We start from the raw sequence: 15,167 nt of genomic DNA, 5'->3' as shown, positions 1-15,167 counted from the left end.
CTGAATATAAAAGATTATTTAACTGTATTAATTTATAAGAAAAAACTACTATATTATTTAAAAAAAACTGATATAGCTAGTATATATTATAAAATTTTAATTTTTTTTTTTATTAATAATTTTTATAGATGTTTTCTGAGAGTAAAATTTTAATAAAAATAAATCTTTTAATTAATAGATTTAAGATATTTTTTTTTAATTTAATATAATAATATTTTATTATAATTTATTGTACAGATCAACAAGCAGCTGTATTTTAAATAATTTATTTTATTAAAATTAATTTTTTTTTAAGATGATTACTGGAAAGACTAATATCTTTAATATTATAAAATAAAATAAAGAAATAAAAAATAAGTTTTATAATTTAACTTTAATTAATATTATTTATATATTAATTATAAAAAATTTAATATCTATATATATACCTTCATGAATCTTAAAATATAGAAAGCTTATTATATAATATTTTAAAGATTATTTTAAATATTAAATATTATTAGTTGGCAGGATATACTCTTTTTATATATATATTAAAATAAGCAGGGAATTTAAATAATAATAATATATATATATATATAAAATAAGATCCAGGTTAGTAATAATTATTATTTAAATAATATTTAAATTTGATATTATTACTGAAGAATTCTATTATAAATCTAGAAAATTATTTTTATAAATTTAATTTAATTTAAAAATAGATAAAATATTTTTTATATATTTTAATATTCTATAAAATATATATTTAAAAAAACTTTTATAAGAAGCTTAGCAATTATCCTGTAAAGTATATAATATATATTATATAAGATTCAGTCTTATGTAATAAGCTTCTTATAAAAATAAAATTAATATAAGATATATATTTTAAAGATATAAAATTTTATAATTAATTAAAGTATAAGCAGAAGATCTAGATATTAAATAAATTATATCTTGATTAATTAAAAATTTATTATATATAATAATAGATTATATATATATATACTAGAATTACAGAAAGTAATTATTTCCAGGATAATTATATTACTGGCTAAAAAGAATCTTTATTAGAAAATATTTTAAAATAAATAAGATCTAAAAAGAATTTTAATTTAATTTTAATTCCTGTTTAATCCAGTTTTAGTTATATTTGAATTTTAATTAAATTTAAACTTGATTAATACTTAGTTAAAACTTAGATTAAAATTAGTTAATATTCAGATATAACTAAAATTATATTTAATATTTATTAAATTTTAATTAGATTAAAAAAATACAGTGAAGAGATATCAGTAAAATAAATTATATAAATTAAAACTAATATTAATTCTATATAATATAATTCTAATAATATATTCTGTGTGGCAAGATATCTAAAAAAAAATAATATATTTTATTTATTTTTTTTTATCTTATATTAGACCAAATAAGTTCTTGATATAAATAAAAGCTAGAAAAAAGTAATAAAATAATATTAAAAATATTTTAAAACTTCTTAGAACCTATAGAATCTCTATAATATATTTAATTTTATTTTAATTAATAATAATTTTTATTTAGTTACTAGTTTATTATATATTAGATCAGTATTAAGAGTGCTATTTATCTAGTTTTTATAAAAAAATTAATTAATATAATTTTCTCTAGAATCTATAATAGTTGAAGTTTTATCTTATATTAAAATATAACAATAAAAAATTAAATTATATAAATAATATAATTAATTATTTATTAAAGTTTATTTATATAAAAAAGCCAGTATCCTGGAAACAGAAATCTGTATAATAAAAAATTAATAATAATTTAATTTAAATTTAAATAAAATTAGTTTTATTATTAGATTAAGTATATTATAATTTATTTTTATTTACTATCTTATTATTACTTATTAATTACTATTATTATTAAATTATTAAAACTAAGTTTAAATCTTGTTCCAACGGGTTTTAAATATAGATTTATTTATTATAATAAATTATCTAATCTAAAGAGCTGGATATTCTGTAATAATATTATTTTTTAATTAAAATAAAAAAATCTTAAATATTATTATTTAAATTCTTTAAGATCTCAGTACCACGCTATAATAGATTAAAGTTAGTTTAAACTTAATAATTACTAGATTAAAATATATTTATTTCATAATTTTTATAAACAAGAATTATAACTTTAACTGAGTTTTAATAGAATCAGATACTATAATATTCTATAAATAAAAAATTAAATTTATTATAAGCTAGTTAGTTTAAATTTAGTAGTAATATAAATATATTATTATATATATAATATATTAAATTATTATAAATTTAATTAATTAAAAAATCTTGAAAAATTTAACTATATATATTAATTAAATTTAAACAGAGTTTAAATAAAAATTAATTTTAATTTAAATATAAAATTTTTATATTACCAGTTCTAGCTGTGACAGTACTAGATTAAGATCTAATTATTAATAATAATTTTTAAAAGTTAAATATTTTCTTTAAGATTCTTTTAAAGTTTAACTAAGTTTAAATTTAATATAAACTTTAATAATTTAAAAATTATATATAAACTAACTCCTATACTAATCTCTTATATAATAATATAAAAAGAAGATTATATTAAAAATTATATTATATAAAATATTACTACTAATCTTAATCCAGTATCTATTCTTGTTAGTTTAAATTTAATAAAATCTGAGAAATAATATATACTCTACTATACTATTAACTAAAAATTAATTTATCTTTAACTTAATTAAAATTAATAAGAGTATACTCTATCTTTTTAAAGAAAAAAGATAATCTTAATAATAGAATTAGTTTTATAATTTAATTAATTTAAATTTAATTAAATTAATATAGAAACAGGAATTATACTATAATATTAATTAAATTTAAATAAGTTTAGTATTATATTAATATCTAGATTAATATATATTTAAATGCCAGGTACAGTGTAACCAGCAGAAATTAAAATTATATTTAAACTTAATTATAATAAAATAAAAACCTGATTAAATTTAATTTATAATAAATTTTAAAATAGCTGCTTCTCAGATTTAGTATTAATTAAAATAAGATTTAAATTGATTCTGTACTAAATTAGAATATATATAAAGAATTTAATTAAAATTAATATTAGATTTAAATTAGATTCTAATATAATATAACAGGTTCTAATAATTAAATACAGTATATAATTATTCTTAATATTAATAATAAATATAAACAGCTTAGCAGGAGTTAATACTAGATTTAAACTAGATTAAAATATAAAATAATTAGTTTTAGTAGCTGAATACAGTCTATAACTGATTTTTTTATTAGTAATATATTAAATATAAATTAATAATTAATTTAAATCTAACTGGAAGGAAGCATGTTTATATATAAAATATTAAATTTATAAAAAATTATTTCTATAATAATTAAAATTAATTTAAAATAATTCTAAATATTAATTAGCAGGCTATTTTATTACAGATAAATTTAAATTTAAATAAAATTTTATTATAAGCAGATTTAATTATAATTTAAGAAATAATTCAGCTAATTTCAGATATAGTTATAATTAGATTATTAACAGAATTACTTTTAATATATAATTTAGTTTTATTAATGTTTAAACCTGTAGAATTACTTATTTTATAATCAGTTTAAATATTATTATAATTTTATAAAGAATAAATGATAAAAAAAATACTTAATAAAAATAAAAATAAGATTTAAATATAAAAGAAATATTGCAGGGGACGAAAATAAAAAAAAAGAAAAAGATATTAAAAAAAATATAAATAATAAAAAATAATAATAATAATATATATTATAATTTAATTTATAATCTTATTATTATGGTAAATTAAAATCTGCTTATAACTTTACTTATATATAGATTATTTTAATTATTATAGATATAATTATAATAAATCAACTAGACTATATACTATATATCTAAGAGATATATATTATTTCTCTATTAAGTTTAAACTATACTGTATAGATTTAACTATTTAAAATTATATAAAATTAGAATTTTATTATAATTAGAAGACTTATCTTCATATAAAAAGATAATTTATTATTAATAGTAAATCTCTGATACTAACTTATCTTTCTATATAATAAAAATAGTTCAGTGTTAGCTATAAAAATCCTGATTATAAGTTATTTTAATTATATAATACAGCTTATCCAGTGTCAGGATTCTTCTAACACTGGCGCACTAATTTCTGGGCCCCTCATAACTGAGACCCTGATCAAGTTAATGTTAGTTGGGCAAAAATACTATTAGTAATCTCTTCACGTGGACAGGGAGCCCCGTTCTGTTCCGCGTACGCTCAGCCCCGTAAAGGACGACTCCTCTCAACCCGTTCTATACCTGAATAGCATCGGTCCAATCGCTCCCCACACTCTGCCAGTCAGAACGTTGTTTTGGCTCTGATTCACCACGACCAGGAAAGAATTCACTCTATGGGTTCTCATCATTGTAGTGCCCAGACGCGATGGATCAAGAAGCGAAGGCGCAGCAGGTATGCGGCTTTCAAGGAAATCTTCTGCGATTCTTCGTAGTCTAACTAATTCTATCCGAAATCCGATTGACTTGCTCGCGTACGTGAGAACCAGCGCAAAAGCCGTGCTCGCAGACAAGATTACATCCGGAAGCTAGAGAAACGAATACGTGCAATTCAGCAGGAAACCCGGCAGACGGACATCGCGAATCGAATCGCCTTGCAAAAAATGGAGATGAAGAACCATCTCATCAAGAATCTAATTTTGTCTCCCGGCATTTCCACCGCCTCAGTTAAGCGTTACCTGCAGTTGGCCGACCAAAATCCACTTACGGATCGTAAGGTGGCCATACCTGCGGCGATCGGGACGCCCTCGGTAGCCTCCTGCCAACCCTCTCGCTCAACGTCGCAGCAGGCGACATCTAGCGTCGCTATTGAGGACTCGGTTGAGCAGCGTTCGTTAAATGATAATGCACAGCCAGCCAGCACAATTCCACCTCAGGAATTTACAGAAGAGCAACCAAAGTGCACTATCTCACCTCCATGCAAGAAGAGCACGACAGACCATCTCGCTTCGGAACCTCCACCTTTTCATCAAAATACATTCAATACAACCCTATATGTTGCCTCTGAGGAGTTTCTTGATCAACACATTACTCAAGGGATAGATAAAGATGACCTCCGACGCAGAATATGCCCGGGAGTTAAGAAGACTGACCTCGGTTGTTACCGAGTACAGAACCACATTATATTTCAGATCTTAGATAAGATCAGCGGCAAGAAATTACCCTGAGCCGTTGACAAGTTGGCCCCGCCTATATCGTAATTAGCCGCCTGGCTATCGTGATACCAGTAAGTGCGAGCCGAAATAGGTCACTGCATATGACGACCCCAGCCCTGCCACTACTTACGCGACAAGCCCAAATCATTTTGAGGGCCTCAGTAAACCAATCTGGCACGGTTTAGAACACGTTTACGCAGCTTGACTTATGCTGTTCATTATACGTACATAGAATTCGACTATGGCGGCCACTTATACAATCTCTATTACTATACCTGCATGTCGGAAATGGCCTTCAGCGCTCTCCTGTTTTGCACCAACATCATGAACACACCGCCAGAGGAAGGCATGAAACTCTTGGTTGGGATTCTCTTCGTATGCTGACCAAGCTTTCTTAATATAAATCTTCAGCTCAGCAAAGAACTCCTTGATGGGGTTGAAATCTGGAGAGTAAGGCAGCAAATATAATAGTTTTAATACCCGCGTCAGAACACAACTGTTTGACTCGGTCAGAATGATAAAAAGATGTGTTGTCTATAATAAGCACGGATTTTGGCTCCGGCCACCTCTCACAGTGTTGTAGAAGCTGTTCAATAAATGATTTAAAGAATACTGCATCAGTTGAACCTTTGAAGATACAAGACAGAATAATACTGTCTTGAGTATATACTAGTAGTATCTGGTAGTACTGGCCTTGATGAAATTCTGACACTTAGACTGGTGACATGCCGAGTAGTGACTAGCTAGTCTGTTTATATTCTATTCTTTTAATGCACCCAGATTCATCGATGAACACAAGATGATACAACCGAAACTCAGATAGTTTATACTGGTAGAAATCTTGTAGTTCAGGATTCTGTTCTTTTGCTTTCCGCTGGACTAGCCTTTTAGTCCAGCCGGCCCGGGAAAGTGCATGTCTAATGCTGGATGAAAATGGTAATATATTGAACTTATCTTATAGGAAGACAACCATCTCTGCTATATATAGGCCGGGCTTTTCGGTGAGGTGGTCATAGAGAGCGTCCAGCATGATAGAGGTGATGCTTGGTTGTTAACTGACAGGTACTAGGGGAGACCTGGCACTACCAAATAACTGCATGTTCTTACATATGTAAGTAATAGAATGCTCACTATACTTTTCTACCTTTGCCATTTGTGATGTAGTGAGCCTGTTCTTGCTGTGTATCATATGGATAATCATCTTACATTGCCAAGAATCGATGTTTCTTGCCATTTATAAATGGTTTGGGTGTTTGCAGATAATAAGCTTATAGGAAGCAGTGCGTGCGGACAACTCATAGTGATGGGGATTATTATTTTTAGATATATAGCACTACATAACTATACTATTTACTCGTGTTTCATATACTTTGCATTATGTCAATACAATTATAAAACAAAGTTTCTAAATACGGAGGTAGCCATATCAGGATTAGCGTGTCACATGGTTAGGATTTGAAAGAGTGTCTCTATGTTTCCCGACATGGAAGGCAATAACAGCTAGCACTGTAACTAACTATTTTATTGATACTAAATCCAGTTACAATCTACAGTCAATTTCCAGTACAAATATCTTTTGATAGTAAGTATAGATGCAAGTGTCTTTCTTGCTTCTCTATTCTCCCAACCTTTAGTTAATAGAAAAGCGGTTTTAAAAATGTCATGGGTATGATCAGCATCTCTACTTAGTACTGCAAGTATTAGTACTTGTCTGAGTGACCGGGAAATGGTTTACTCTGGTTGCCATGGTACTATTGCCATTAATATATATCTTAAATCCTGAGGATGCAAATGGACAATTAATAAAGATAATACTCTCCAACACTGCTCAATCCCAGTAAATGGGAGCTAATCAAACAACGAGGAGAAGATGAAACAGCACTTCTATATCTCTATATATTCTCCATCATGTAAACTGACTACCTTGTTGTTACCGGCTATTTATCAGCTCAACACATAATAGAAAGACTATTTGCAGAGCACCTATGGTAGTAGCCTTGATGTCATTCCTTTGTAAAGATTAAGTGTATTATTTCTGGGACTTGGCAGAGCTGCTGGGTGAAAGGGTCACCCCAACCGAGCCGCTATGCACAGGCAGTGATGCGAACAATGGAAGGCTGACACCTGGCTGTTTAGGGATATTTTGCGTCCTTTTTACGTGCCTGACCATGGATGTCTTGGCATCGTTAAAGGGGCGTGGAAACAGTCTTGCCGATTCGCACAGGTATCGATTTCGTTATCTCAAATAGCTGATATATATCCCCTTTATCCTACCACGGCTAAGTCACATATGAGAGGTATTGCCACACGTAGAGGACGACCTAATTGGCTGTTGATCTTGCACAATAGTAGCCAGAAATTTGGTTGAGATCGAATAAAGGCATATTGCATCATCATTACTAGAATTCTACCCTACCGGGCATCATGGAATTGAATACGAGAAATCGCTCGTCTGGATCGAAGGTTCCAGCCAATCCGATCGAAGCGCTGCGGGAACCTGAGGGTGTACCCCTGCTGAATACGAGGGCCGAGATCGTACTTCACGCATATATATCACCCCTCTGATCACCATTCTAGTGTGATATTGGAATATGCATCCACCCTTTCTCCCAATCTGAATTAACAAAGAACAATCACGGCCTTGGACTTGTCATGCCTGTTGAAACCGCACGTGCTCTGATTCAGCCAACCGCTGAATCTAATGCGGAAGATCTAACCCTCCAAACCGACGTAGTTGCCAACCCCAACCCAACGAAAGGCGAGCACTTGATTCATGTCCAGGCATGCTCCCCTTGCACCGGAGAGCTTTCCTGGCCGAAAAATTTTCCTCCATCCACTGATCGCCTCCTAATCCCATGTCCCGATGTCTCCGGTACCGTTGTCTCTGCGCCCCCAGATTCCCCTTTCCAACCCGGGGCTGAGATATATGCTCGTACAAATTATGCCAGACCTGGCAACGCTCGTGATTTTACAATCGCGACTACAGAAGAGCTCGCCTTTAAGCCAAAACGCTTGACCTGGGTCGAGGCTGCTGCTGTACCAGTATCAGCCGAGACTGCTTGGCAGATTCTCTTTGTTAACGCCGGAATAGTCCCTCCTGAGGGCGTGATGGATATACCCAAAGCGCGCGCGGCATGGAAAAACAAAAGAATACTGGTCACAGCTGCATCTGGTGGCGTTGGGCTGTGGGTTGTGCAGCTTGCAGCGAAGGTGCTGGGCGTCGAGGTGATCGGAACATGTGGACCCGACAACATCGATCTGGTACGATCGATGGGGGCCAAGGATGCAGTGAATTACCGAGTTACTGACCTGAAGGCCTGGGTAGAGGAGGAGGACGGAAGGCTGGTGGATGTGGTGGTTGACTGTATAGGAGGACGAGCACTCCAGGATGCTTGGTGGACTGTGAAGGAGAAAGGCACGGTAGTAAGTATTTTCCAGCCTCCTAGAACCGTCTGTCCATGGAAGAATCCGAACACAAGGGGTGTCAAAGATATATTCTTTGTAATGCAACCAAGTGGCACTCAACTAGGGGCGGTCGGCGAGTTGATTGAATCGGGACTGTGTAAGGGAAGGGTGGATAGCGTGTGGCCATTGGAGCAGTTTCGGCCAGCGTTTGGAAGGCTGGCGACTGGCCATGCGAGTGGAAAGATTGTATTTGACTTAGGCCTAAATAGGTAGATGAGACACCATCACAGCAGGTAATAGGTAGGTTGAGGGTTTGTTTCTTAAGAATTATGAAGCGCAATCCATGCATTCAACACTGAGGACAATCGAAGCTCAGGCGGTGTTATAGAGAAGACCATCAATTGTAGAAATGCAGAAGAAAAATATTTAGGCGGAACATGAATACGTAATTGTCATATTGACTGTCCTCGACCCTACAAAAAAGTATGACGTTTTAACAGCATTATTATCATCTCATCTCTGAGGCCGCAGGCACAATATCATCATTTTTGTTTTACCTTGGTAATACTATATCTCAAAGCTAGATCTCAGACTGAGTGTATCAGCGTATACTATCAGTGACATAATCACTATTTATCCTGCAAAAACTAGAAGGAATAAATTGTTTGACTGGAGGTCCGACACTGCTGGAGAATTGATGTTATTTCGCTCTCCTGGTCTGAGGCCCATTACTTCCGATAGTAAAGCACATTGAAGAGCCCAGAATACTAGATTGTGCCGGAGTCCGGTTATTAACATGCATGGCAAGGCTCCAGTAGCCGTGTATCGTCTTTGTTAACCTGCGTGCTGCTATCTATTTCTATATGGCCGACAATCCCCATACCTTACCAGGGGGTCTAATGAAGCACCAAACTTAAGAGTAGAGAGCCGGCGAGCTAATATAGAAAGGCTTAGCACTCTTAGAGAATTAGAGATCTTCAGCTGTTCAAAAAGAGTAACATCGAATCCAAGGAGACATGACCAAAGGTATTTCCTATGACGAGCGTGGTACGGAGTCGTCAAGTGGCGCAACTCATGAGCCGCTGGGATATTATGCGCGACGAACCCATAGTATGTACCTGTGCGTATTCCAGTAGTATTTCTTTTAAATCCGAGGTTTCCGCGGATAAGTCCTTAGGCGTATATTCCGTCTGTCCTGGCAGACGGAAAAGGTGCGGGGCTACCTACCAATCACTGATCTCGCTTCCTTCTACTAAGGCTACTATGCTACGATAATGTCTGTTCGCCATCAACCTTCATTACAATTAGGCTTGTATGAAACCCAAAAAAGCTTAAACCCCTCATTAAAAAAGTAGGAAAAAGGGCTAATCGACTACTCTGTATATAAAGAAGACCCAGTGCTGAATTTTGATGCCTGGTAAAATTGTACACTGACGTTGTGAGCGCTAGATAGTAGAGCACAGAGGGCCATTTTCGGCATCTTGGATTTTTCTCGAAGCATTAGAATCTTCAGATAATGAAACAACCGACACGGCCTCTTTGGTCGCAAGGATCACACCGCCTGGCTGACTCTCCAATTCAATGATATTTAACGTAAATGTTGTTGACTGGCCGTGGTCGAAATATTTGCGACATACACACGTGAGAGTGGCCGAGAGATTTGCCTAGTCAACATTTTTGTTACCTTGCACAGCCAAAACAATTAGTCAACAAGTGATTTAACATAATTGATTTTTCATGTTGAGAAAGATCAACACCTTGATAATTATTCTTGGAGCAGCAGATTGGGACTGCTGTAAGCTATATATAATTTCTCAGATACTAATTTTCTTGTATTGAACAAGCGCTCTTATCTATTGGCATTTCACACATGACTCTCAACATACGGAGTTGGGAACATCTACTGACGACAGATAGGATAGTGTTGAGTATGTTGACACGGTTAGGGTCATTATTGGCTGCCGGAATGAGCGCCTGTGCGGGGCTTCTAGGTTCAGCTGCGGCTGATAGTATGGGTCATCCGTGGTCTGTGTACCTGTAATGACATGGCACCCTGTCTTGCCGCATCCATGTAAAGCAATTCTCTCAATGCGTGATCACAGTGCGGGCAGCCATAGCCGCAGTACAGAGGCAAGCCCCGGATTGGCTGGCTGTTTTGCGCTGGATGGGAGCTCTGGGGTCGACCCAGGTGCGCTTGAGAATAGCTACCAAGATTGCCTAAAGTTGGGCTGGGGTAGCTGCATTCGAATGATCGGGGTGTCATCGCTAAAGATGGCGAGCGAGACCTATCGGCGGCACTACAAACTGACAGCAAGGTGAACTACAAATCCAGATTTCTTGTCTATTTATCGCGACGCAAAAACAGTCTAGTATGTATATCGCTAGGATTGTAATGTAAGGCAGACTCCAAGGCTCTTGCAAATAGGTTTAGCACTAGAGTAAAGCTGAGGAGGGCGAGGGCCCGCTTTGGGCCACTCACGCGGGGCGGCGAGGCACGGCGGGATATCAAAAATAGGCCAATCAGCAGGCGGAGAATTGCAGCGTAAGTTCGGTGGAGTTAAGCCTGGCGAGTGCAGGTTTCATGAGCCGAAACGTTTGGGCCGCGGGCTAATAATAAAGGTCGTATTATTATAGTAGACGAGGCATTCTTGGGGAAATTTTAAGCAACCTTATTATATACGTGAAGAGGATTGTTGGGATAGGAATCATCCCTTATCCTCAGGGCCACGGTGCATTGGATGCACTATCGAATACGTTGTAGTTTGGAGGCATATCCCTTCAGCACATTGCCGAGTATGTCTGGCTAGGTAGTATTACATGTAGGCTCTACCGCAGTAATATCTAAGGAACAGAGCTCTACCGCCAGCTGCCGCGCGAACTGGCCGGGTCTCTTATCGCGATATAACCAGGATATATCGTGTCTCTCGACTCGCTATTCATCGCCACATACTACGGCCAAGCCGTCCGAAGCCACGAGCCATTACATACGTCACAAGTAAACTGAATTGGTACCTTGATGCGTTACCGACGCAAGCCTATATGATTTTCAAGGAGACTAAACCCTAATAAAAAAAGACCACTACTCCCGACCTAGCTCGGGCTCTGAATGGGCTGGAAGGGGACGAGGAAAGCGAATTTTTTATTTCCGGTGAAAGATATGGGAGTTCAGGGATATAAGGGTGTGCACGAACCTGCAAATTTGGCGGTTAGGGGTTTAGTAGGCAGTCACTAATTGTTGCAGTACGGAGTAGAAAGTGTTTTAATCTTCAAGCGCTGATGCGCTAAGAATCGCAGGAAGTCTCCGCGGGTTGTGGCATGAGCCCGTGCTGCCTACGACTTGTGAAAACCTCCGCGGTCTCCCTGGTATTCCGGCGGTCATGCCTGCCCAAGCGCCATTGGACTCTCACCCACGGTCAAGAGGGGCAAGCGGAGATAAATACTCGTAAAAAGGATTCGGCGATGCGAAACTAGAAACCTTACATATCCAATGGCATAGCGCCGCTAATTCAGCTCATCATAACAAGCATACCAGCATTTTCCGGGCGTTCCTCGCCGAATTTTACGACCGAGCCTTATAGATTGCCCCATTCCCATTTATTAACGCTTGGAACTATTGCTGATATATCTGACTGCGAAACTAACTCTTTCAAGTAGTAAAGGCCGCGACAAGGGGGCCCTCGGGCCGACCAGTATGATGCGTGTGCTGCGCCCCCCCAGCAACATAAGTGGTCATTGGCTTTATGCAAGGCAACCAAAAACCCCGCTAGAGAAAGCGAGGCTCTGGTCGCGCCTTGCAGTCTTTAGTTCTTCTATTTTATAGCCTCGCTCTCCCAAGTTTTGGAGATCCTGCTAAATATTGTCAACAGCCGGATCTCCCTATTTAAAAAGAAGAAAAGAACAACAAAGAAGAAAAGGAAAGAAAAACTCCCAATATGCTGCTCATCACGCTGGGCGTTTTCTTCCTCGCAAAATTTGGCAAATCAGCCGCAAAGACCTGTTATGCCCCTGACGGAACCCCAGTTGAGGACGACATATATGCTCCATGTATTGCGATTGAAGGAGTAGAGTCGATGTGCTGCCGGATTAATGACACAAACCCCGACGAATGCCGTGCCGATGGCCTTTGTTACACAAATATGACGGGGTACGCAGGATATTGGAGAGACTTCTGTACTGATGAGACATGGGATACCCCGAATTGCCTATCAAAGTCAATCTGCAACACTACGGTGCGTTGAGGATCTTTAAATTCTTGTCTGTGTGTGCACAATCTAAGTTTGGTTTCTTCTATAGGCAGGGGGAAATTCAAGTTGGACATACTACATGACACCCTGCGGTGGTGTTAATTACTGTTGTGGTGATGATCCCTCATGTTGCAGCGGAGATAGTGTCTTTTCCATCAAAGATACTCTTGTCACGATCGGAGGTGTAGCTACAACCACTGTTACAGCGACGAGCTCAGCAGAAGTGAATGGTACAAGTTCTGGTTCATCAGATGAGTCCACTAAGCTCGCAATTGGCCTTGGTGTTGCCATTCCTTTGACCGCTATAGCGGGTGCCATGCTAGGGGCCGGATTTTTCTGGGGAAGGAAGATAACGCAGCGCAAATGGCTGCAGGCCACAAATCATGGGGGTACTGCTGGACCGTTACTGCAACCAATACTACAGCAAGGGATTGCTCCAACTTATCATCAAAGTTATCCTCATGAGGTATCGGCATCTCAGTTATCACCGACCGAGTTACCAGGGGGTAAATGATGGATATATATCCACTTTACAGATCACAGCTTGGAGCCTGGGACATTGGTGGTAGAGTGGTTAATACTCAGGCCAGGTCAGGTTAAATACTGTTATTAGAGCAGGATGGCCAGTTGGTTGTAAACCCAGCAGGTCATGTAACTAATATGAAGTTTTAATATAAAAACTGTTTGATTCTAATCCATTTATAATGGTGAGCCATGTGACTTTGACACGTGATATAGTTTTGTTTGCTTTGTTCCATGTGACTTAGAGATATAATATGAATTTATTTACTTATCTATATTAAGGATATATATTAATTTTAAATTTCTTGCTTTCTCTTCCTGTATTTAATATCACAGTTTAGATATATTGAGTAGAATAGATTCAACAATTTGTTATACAATATTAAATATTATCATTGATTATTTATTCTTGATTAAAATTATATATAGTTAGTTATCTAGCAAGATGTTTAATATTATATAATATATATTTAATAATCCAAATAATAAGATGTAACAGTTGTATTGAATCCTTCTAGACTGTCTATGACCTGGAAAGAGACAACCTGCTGTGGTAAGTGGTACCAAGTCTATCTTTCTCGTTGATAGTCTAAACAGAAATCTATGTCAATCAAACTACTTGTACAACAAAAACGAGGCTATATTCAATGTAATGTTATATGTACAGTGATAACAAAACTTGTTTATCTCTTTTCATAAACTTCCCTTGAATAGCCGACCCTTAACAAAAATATCCAGTGCTGGGGCTTCCCACATTCGACGTCATTCATATACCGAACCCCAAGCTAGCAATAGCTAGAGTAATGACAGGTCCTTAATTGTGGTTGTTGCATCCCGTGACGTAGTCAATTTTGATCTGACAATTGTCGTTGCCATTATCATCGTCCGTAACAGTGCCGCATATCTTACAGTCATGGGCCCTAATGTTGTTGAATGCTGCTTTCATCTGCTCGGTGGTTCTAGTGCACCCTCCAGGCCCCGCAACAAAGACACCGCATCTAAGACCGTCAGGTGCACCCCAGCAGTTGCCCGTACGGCCACCGCTAGAACATGTTAGGTTCTTTTGTCAAAAAATGGAACAATGGTTCCTTACTTGGTGTCGAAGACTAGACCTGGAAGCATAGTATCAACAGCTTTTTGGCAGTATCCAGTCATGCCTGGGAAATGGCCACATTGGCTCGATCCTTTGCAGTTGAACGAAGGACCGGCTATCAGACTTTGGCCAAAAGGAGTAGGGGTGGCGGTCTCCACGCTGTCCTCAGGATCCGCGGGAATAAAGGCCGATGCCAATGTGGCGAGGAATGGGAGAGAGACAATAAGAAACTTCATCGTGATGTATTTGAAAGGAGCCTTTGGGGTCAGGAGAGTTGCTCTAGATGGTTTGGAAATAAAAGTGACTCGAGGGTGCTTAGGGGTCTTCTTATATAAGTCTCATTTACTAGCCTTTGCTTCCACTGTCACCGAACTACGTGGCTAACAACCAAAAGCGGAGACACGAATAGTGAGAACCTCCCTACGCGGAATACTACTATCATTAGCCCAGGACTAGGTTATAGTGAGTCAGACCATGTGTACTGATCTAGTATTACGAGAGTTTAGGGTTTATTAGGGTTTTATTTATTAGGGTTTTATTAGGGTTTTATTAGGGTTTTAGGGTTTTAGGGTTTAGGGTTTTAGGGTTTTAGGGTTTTTAGGGTTTTAGGGTTTATTAGGGTTTTAGGGTTTTAGGGTT

General features: G+C 36.1%; 4 protein-coding genes across 4 annotated transcripts; 3 read left to right on the top strand and 1 right to left on the bottom strand.

Moving 5' to 3' along the window:
- Positions 1–4,712: 4,712 nt before the first annotated feature.
- On the top strand, positions 4,713–5,276 carry AKAW2_10004A (uncharacterized protein; the record flags this gene model as incomplete). Its single annotated transcript, XM_041686767.1, has 1 exon — positions 4,713–5,276. The coding sequence occupies one exon, from the start codon at positions 4,713–4,715 to the stop codon at positions 5,274–5,276; it is 564 nt and encodes a 187-aa protein (XP_041536724.1).
- A 2,640-nt stretch (positions 5,277–7,916) lies between these two features.
- AKAW2_10003A (NADP-dependent oxidoreductase) lies at positions 7,917–8,942 on the top strand (the record flags this gene model as incomplete). The annotated part of the gene is made up of 1 exon (XM_041685656.1): positions 7,917–8,942. One exon carries the CDS (start codon positions 7,917–7,919, stop codon positions 8,940–8,942), a length of 1,026 nt encoding a protein of 341 aa, XP_041536723.1.
- Positions 8,943–12,601: 3,659 nt separating this feature from the next.
- AKAW2_10002A (uncharacterized protein) lies at positions 12,602–13,427 on the top strand (the record flags this gene model as incomplete). Its single annotated transcript, XM_041684545.1, has 2 exons — positions 12,602–12,898; positions 12,963–13,427. The coding sequence occupies 2 exons, from the start codon at positions 12,602–12,604 to the stop codon at positions 13,425–13,427; spliced, it is 762 nt and encodes a 253-aa protein (XP_041536722.1).
- An 822-nt stretch (positions 13,428–14,249) lies between these two features.
- On the bottom strand, positions 14,250–14,764 carry AKAW2_10001S (uncharacterized protein; the record flags this gene model as incomplete). The annotated part of the gene is made up of 2 exons (XM_041680787.1): positions 14,250–14,478; positions 14,529–14,764. The coding sequence occupies 2 exons, from the start codon at positions 14,762–14,764 to the stop codon at positions 14,250–14,252; spliced, it is 465 nt and encodes a 154-aa protein (XP_041536721.1).
- Between the last annotated feature and the right edge of the window lie 403 nt (positions 14,765–15,167).

The sequence above is a fragment of the Aspergillus luchuensis genome, chromosome 1, assembly GCF_016861625.1.
Source record: "Aspergillus luchuensis IFO 4308 DNA, chromosome 1, nearly complete sequence".
NCBI lineage: Eukaryota > Fungi > Ascomycota > Eurotiomycetes > Eurotiales > Aspergillaceae > Aspergillus > Aspergillus luchuensis.
The sequence above is the reverse complement of the archived record's forward strand: the minus strand, read 5'-3'. Positions and strand labels throughout refer to the sequence as shown.